Consider the following 7698-nt stretch of genomic DNA (forward strand, 5'->3'; position numbering starts at 1 on the left):
CGCTGTGTGGCGGAAAGTTGGCGCCTTTTTGGATAATGGCCTTTAAAAAAAACTCAATATCTCATTGAAACACTTTCAAAATTAAAGCATGGCATGTAAGAGCTAACATGTAACTAAGGGCGGTTTTTTTTGGGGGGGTAGTTGCCCCCAATAATTTAGAGAAAAAATTATTAAATAGCCCATGACCGTTGACTTTCCGAATATGGACTCCTCTTGTCAGGCCAATAAAAATGCAGGAGCTTTGCCCCCGCGTGTAACAACTCTTAATATAATATCTGATAGAAGACGGCAAGTCTCTCCCTCCCCCCTTCTAAACATCCTTGCTAGCGTGCGCCTACGCGTATATTATTAATAGTCTAAAACATGTGAAAAAATTAAAATCAAGTTGTTTTGTAAATAAGATATAAATATTAGCCCTACCACTCTGCGTCTTCCGGTTGCACTAGTTTTTGCCATGCGCTGCTTAAATTTTAAGTTAAATTTTAGTTAAATTTTAACTTTTATGCCTAAATACTAAGTATTTATTTTTCAATTTGCACTCGTGATTCTACATTTATGGACGGAAAGCGGGTTTTAAGAAACAAATAAATAAACGATTAGTCACATTCTTAAGAAGCGATACCAAATGATTCATATCTTTTTCCGGTTCCGGTACCTTTCTTTTCCTTTTGACTGCTTAGTCAATAATAAACGAATACCATCGAAATGCAGATAACGTTACACTTGCCTCAAATAAAAAACAAATAAGTCTTCTCAACTGAAAGTAAGGAGGAACATTAAAACTTAAAACAGGCAGAAATTACTCTGTACGCGAGAAGGGTTTCCGCCTCCTCTCTCCCTTACTCCTCGTGCTAAAGTTTTTGTTATTTTTCAAAAAGCTTTTTATTCTGACGGCCTTGTGTTCCAGCAGTCGTGCTTAACTAATAAGGACAAAAAAATTAAGCTTTAGTTTAAAGAGCTAATTTTTGAGGTGGGCGAAACCCCTCATATACAGAATAATTTATGTTCGTTTTGAGTTTTAATGCTGATCCTTACTTTTTGTCTAAAGATTTGTTGTTTTTTATCTAATTTCTAATCGTTCTTCAGATAATCACCCACATAAACACCCCATGGGCGATTCTATCCTCGTTGGAAATTTCCCTGCCAGAACATTTCTTGCGGACGATTCCGCCCGAAAACTCTCTTAATATAGTCTCATTCGCAAAACACTTTCAATTTTTTATCAACTTTCAAATCATGCCGGTTCCTATTGGGATGTTGATCTTTGGAAAACTCCCCATGGAGAACTAATCCCGCGGGGAATTCCCAATGGAAAATGTCTATCCCCCGAAATTTCTGTCGTTTGGAATTTTCATGGAAAAGCAACAAAATTTCATCTTCCCCTCAAATTATGAAAAATAGTGTTTTGCATTCTCCCTCTAGCTGTGCTTGTATTCGATTATGCGTCTCCACTTTTGGTTCTGCTGCGTGTCCAATTTGCAAGACGTGGTTTAATATATAGCTCCTCTGCTCATTAGTGACAATTTTTTTCTGGCCTTTTTAATCAAAGCACAAAAAAGGGACAACCTTATTTTCCAAAAATTTAACCTCCATCTTCAAAAATATGCACCCCTGCATTTGTCTGTTGTAATTGAAAAAACGGTTAAGCTACGCCAAACAGATTTTATAGAAGAATGAACTGAAAAATAGACTTTAGGCTCTCAAATTTTTAGTGGTGCATTATAGTTTGTAAAAGGGAGGTTTTCATCTTGTCTTCAAGGTAGAGCAAACACAATTTTCATATAAAAAGTTCAAAAATCTTATTATTTTCTCATTTTAGAAAAGGAGATATAGCCAAAAATGTAAGTAGAATTTTGAGGGTCATGAGGCAATGCCAGTTCACCCCACCTTATAACATAAGTTGGGTTACATATGAAATTTATTGTATAAATATTATCTAAATGGTGCTTCTACAGATGCTGCCCAAGGAAACAAATGCACCCATCATAGCTACGCCATAGTATATAGCGCATTTTAAAAGGGTAAAAGAGGGTAAAAATCCGATAATTGGCATTTTTAATGACCAATTTATCGGTTAGACAAATTTTCGGGAAGAGGAGCGCACACCGGTTGACCTTCCCCCAGGTCTTAATTTGGCCTTATGTCGCTATGTCTTGTGAAAATAATGAAAATATGTTTTAAAGTAGAAACGTAATTTCAAAGTTTTAAGTATAATCAAAATGAAATAAAATATTAGGTAAAAGTTTAAAACTGTCAATGTGTCCTATATGACCACGAAATTCCATTCTAAATTCATATGAAGTTTCGCGTTTTCGCCATTTTTGAAAAAGGAAATAAATAAAAAAGTAAAGAAACACATGGTTAAATATATTGTTTACAATTAGGCTATTTTGTATGTACCTCAAGAATAAAGCGCCGGCAGGAGATACTCGAGGTGACATTGACTTCCAGGAATAACAGCGGCGCTTGCCAAGTGTGACCGAACTCTGCCATGTATTGAGGGGACTGTGCCGCGTTTGACGGAACTGCGCGACGCATCGCGCTTCAAGATGGACGCCAGGTGGCGGAAAGTGGGTTACCACTCGAGATAAGCAACAGGGTACTTGTCAGCTATTGGAAACACACCCATGAAGTTAAGTTAGGTTTATCCTAATGAAATAGAACAAAACAAGATGACGCTTGTTTTTGTAGCTGTGAAACCGGTTCTCTGAGATGTAACCTAAGCGTAATTCATGGGTATGTTTCCAATAATCGACAAGCACAAACAATATATAGAAAATTAACTTTCAGGATAAATTTATATACAATAAATTTTTCCTTCCATTTATCTTTCCCTTCAGTTTATCTTTCCTTCCAGTCTTTGTCATTCAAATCTCGATCGAATCACTATTGTTAGTCAACAGTTTTTTTCTGTACAGGGTGTCCAGATTCTAATCGAGCCAAGTTCCTTTCTCAAACTAGGCGTGTTAGTCATATATCACACGAGAATTTAAATATATAATCTAAGCCATTTTTGGCTATAAAACTTGAATTACACGTTCCACCAGCAAAGTGCTTATTTTTGGGCTCATCCATCCAAATCCTTATATAGATATCATAGGCAAAACAATATCTCAAGAACATTGAAATGAACTGCGTCTTATGAAACATTCGCAATATCTATATTCTTTAATTTCTAAAACATACACATTAGTTGTTGTACGATAGTTCCTCGTAAACGAGAATACAAAAAATTTAGCTTGAAGTTTAGCTTGCCTGGATATGCTGCTAAACAATCACAACGAAAAATGGAAATACAATTATGAACAGAAATGAGTAAATTAATTGAAATGACATATTCAAAATGATACTAATAACTAAAATTTTGTTGAAACCGCCTAATATCGCTAAATAGAAATGAATAAATGAAAAGATACTTCTTTTCCAAAATCTCCAAAAACTAAATTTTGTAAATACGTTAACGGAAATAAAAATTGATGATTTTCTTAGAAATAATTTTCGTAAAAATATATTCATAAGTATATTTACATGTCTTCTAACACATTTTTGGTACTTGATGAAAAACACTCAAGAATTACGCTTAGGTTAGATCTCAGAAAACCGGTTTCATCGCCACAAACACAAGTGACGAGTGATGCAATGCATTCGACTTGTATAAATTGGGCTATATGTTTGCACATTAGGAGGCTGGGGAGGGGTTTAGGTTTGGAGCGTTAGGTTAGGGGCACTTTCAATTAGTTACTCAACCCTATCCCCTAATTTGCAAATATATAGCCCAAATTATATTATTATTTAAACTAAAGGTTATATGAAGGCCATGTTTCATTAGGATTAACATAACTTCACTTTTTGTGTGTGGGTGCAGCTTAATGAACAAGTACCACATTTTCTTAATAGATGTTAAAAATCAGTGCCAAAGATTATCCTGCTACTCACCAATTTTTACATCTCAACGGTGTGGCTCTATATAGTGAAAGTGATAATGATGGCGTGCCCCAAATCCTCAGTATATCCTTTTTTTGTTTTTTGTTTTTTTTAAGCATGGAAGGATTCGGATCGAGGGACTGAGACCCGTCTAAGCATTGACTTATTACCGTCTTAAGTCTTAATTAAGTCCTATTACCGTCCTATTACCGTCTTAAGCATTGACTTAATAGCTGCAATGTTGCTTTGTTGTCATTTTAAGTTTACTACATGGAGACCTGACGTGCGGCTATTAAAAATTTTATATTTCTTCAGTTTAACCTTTCAAATTTTTTATGACATACGATCTTTATGATGTGAATCTGTGGAATTTTATGGAATAATGGTAATATGAATTTTAAGGTTTGAACTTTTTATGCAACTTGCCACCATCTCTAAGCATACTTTAAATATAATTGATGTATACTGTTTTTTTTTTACCCATTCCTCAGAGATTGATTTCTGCGTAAATGCCTGACTAGAGATCTTACTATTTTAATCAGCGTACTAGCGTCTGGGTGTAATATACTTTCGAATCTAATGTATGTAAAGTAACGTTTTCAAGGGTGTATCCTGGATTTTTGTCCATGGGAGGGGGCATTTTTTGTGGTGGGGTTGATAAAAATTTTAAAAATCGTATTAAATTTGCTTATATGCATTTTATTACGCTTTTACGAGTCGGACAAATTTTTTTTGGGGTGGGGGTTCAAACTCTGTCAAATCCTTCCCATGGATACAACCTTCGGGGTAATAAAGAATCTTAACAATTTCATACTAGTAATATTATTTTATTTTTCAAAAACCAGAAACAAAATCAATCGGTAACACGCCAAAAGCGTTGATCGGAAGGTTTTGCTGCTAAAAATAAAAAAATGAGATAAAGGTCAAATGTGAGGTATAAGGAGTTGGAGGGTGAAGCCGTGCATTGAAAAATAGTAAACCCGAGGGTCTACGAATTTTACAATGTTGCACCATCATCCGGTGGCAAACAAAAAGATCGTGGTGTCTTGTTTTGATCCTTAGTAGCCTACAGTTGCTTGTTCTGATTGTTTTTGTCTTAGAACAAACTATTTTGGTTTTGTATCTAATATAAGGCTGGAATCAAAAACATTCAGTGTTGTTTATTTTTAGATCGGTCTCTTCAATCAAATCACATTAGAACATTGTCCTGGATTGATGAACTTGCTTGGTGATGGTGAAAAGATAGAAGAATTGATGAAACTCTCACCGGAAGCGATATTGCTTCGATGGGTCAACTACCATCTTGAAAGGGCCGGGACTAATAGGTAATCCAAAGAAAATAGAACTGTGTCTGTAGAAGAAGGGCTTTATCATTTTAAATTGAGGTTTAATAGAAATTAAAAACTGCCAGACTCAATGACTGCTGTTACCACGAAGAACAAGAAGAATTCCAAAACTTGCTTAAGTTTTATTAATACATTTTGGATTTCAACTAACGGGCTAAGTTTCCTTCGATCCAACCAGAAATTTCCTGAGAATAGATAGTTTCTAGTCTTCTAAACTCTTTTTCTGTATTATTGAATATTTAGGACTAGGCTAATATCCAGGATGGCTAATAGCCTAATAGCTAATAGCCTAGTTTAAAAAATCACCTCCAGCAAGTTAATATGTACATATATATTGCTAATATCATGATTTTGGTGGGTAATACGAGATGGCAATTGGTTTCTCTTACTTTTTAGGTTGATATTAAAATTTTTACCCCTTGTACCCCTCTTAAGTCTATTCATACCTGAAACCCGCGATTTTCCAAGATTTTTCTTTTGGTTGTTTTAAAGCTATGAAGTCTTTAGGGTTGTACCACATTAACGTCAGTGTTGCCGCGTTCAGTTGTGAAAATAAATCACCAAAGTTAATTTAAGAATTTCGCACGTAAAAACTCAAACACGAGCAATTTGTTTATTCTCAAAGACAACTTAACCTTTAAAGCAATGCTACTCTTTCTTAAGCTGTTTGAGCCCTATGCTTTTTAGTTTATTTTTCTGTTGAATTTGGTGCCCACTACTGCCAAAAACTGCATATAGAGGTAGTTCTAATTAAAAATTTAATTTCAGATTTTTCTAATTTAAGATATATTTGGTTGTCTAAGTTCCCATTTAAGTAATTAAAACCATGATATATTATCATTATTCACTGATCTTGATACTTAACCATTCTCTCTAAGTTCTCTCATTTCTCAATATAAACGTGAGTCTCTTTCTGTTGAAAAGTATTAATTGTTTTACGACAAAGGCAATGATCATATAAAGCTGCTTTCTGTGAATCTTATTTAGGATAAACTCATGAAATGGGAGAAGGTTTTTAAGGAATAAGAGGAACTAATTTTGGTGTAAATTAGACGATAACCAATAAATCAGTTAATGGTGTTGCTGTAATCTGTTGTTGTCACAGGATCGTAGTAGTATGATCAGGGCCCTAGTATTCTGGTGACAAAAAGGGGGCTCGCATTTATAACTACTGCTGATCCCCCATTGGAGCACTAAATTGCCTGTGGCCAATGTTACTACTCCGCTATCCCAGGCTCTTTTTGGCCCCCAGATGGATTAAGCCACGTTCTTATTGACATCACTCACCCTGTCAGCAGTAGCTTTTGGAGATGGATCATTTTTGGACGGTCAGCTTTGTTTGGACATCATTTGAAAGTTTTGAAGGCTATGATTGGCTGTCCAATCAAAGCCGGCCCTGCTGCTGGCAGAGTAAATCACGTCAATAAAGACGAGGCTTTGCCAAAAAAGTACGATTTTTGGCGACCAATCCTCCTTCATTCATCCTTTATTCGTAAAACTTGACCCGACCATCTTAACCGTTCTTTCATTCAAGCCCTGGAGAATTGGATCGAAACTTTTTTACTGTACAGATTTCATCTATGATCATTCAGATGAGGATATGAAGTATCGTTTGACAAATCCTCTGGAAATTATATGTTTGGATGCTGAAGGATTATACATGCTACCCTAGTTTGGTTATTTGTCAATCGATCATTAGTTCACGTGACATTTATGAATTTTTTGATAAATTATGGGTCAATTCGTTTATTAGGCTCAACTATAATGCAGTATTTAATTACTTACTAAAACTATATATTACCAAAAATTTAACACATTCCGAGTCATGCATTTTTCGTTTTTTTTTATTATTAGAGTGTGCGATTTTTTTGTTTTCGTTTGAGCTTTTAGCTTCAAAAAGAGATTTGTTCAATTTTTCCCTGATAAATTGTCTACGGATAGTTTAAGATACCTGTTTGACTAACCATATGTCAAACATCAAGCAGCACGAGAAAGTATGGTTCTATCCCACTCTCTAGGGCTCAATAACGAAAGGAAGGATAAGATGGGCAAGACATATTTACGCATGAAGGATGGCAGATTGCCAAAGATTGTTCTTTGTTACCTCTGGGTCCAAATAAAAAGCATGTCGTTCCCGAATGGGGGAGGGGACGTCAGAAGGACGAATTTAGAGGTGAAGTTTTGATTAGCTTGGGGTGGAAGAGAACTGTGTGCTGCTCTGTTGGCCTCTGGCGGCTTGGTGCTGCAGTGAGCTGTTAATAGGAGTAGCAGTAGTAGTAGTTTTGGTTTGTCAATCAAGGAAATATAAGGGCCAACACCTCCGAGGGGGAAAATCTAGAGATTCTTCAAAAAGAGAATGTGGGAGGGTGTAGGGCAATTTTTTCAATGGAAATGCAGGAAAACGGCAATTTTTCTAACTCTAGGGGGG

General features: G+C 35.6%; 1 protein-coding gene across 1 annotated transcript in view; it reads left to right on the plus strand.

Annotated features, from left to right (window-relative positions):
• The window catches only part of LOC136037855 (plastin-1-like), a gene marked incomplete in the record, with an annotated part of 96211 nt that overhangs the window by 60788 nt on the left and 27725 nt on the right, over positions 1-7698 (plus strand). The window contains 1 exon segment of the mRNA XM_065720702.1: positions 5095-5249. Coding sequence (XP_065576774.1) covers positions 5095-5249 — 155 coding nt within the window.

The sequence above is a fragment of the Artemia franciscana genome, chromosome 17 (assembly GCF_032884065.1).
Source record: "Artemia franciscana chromosome 17, ASM3288406v1, whole genome shotgun sequence".
Classification (NCBI taxonomy): domain Eukaryota; kingdom Metazoa; phylum Arthropoda; class Branchiopoda; order Anostraca; family Artemiidae; genus Artemia; species Artemia franciscana.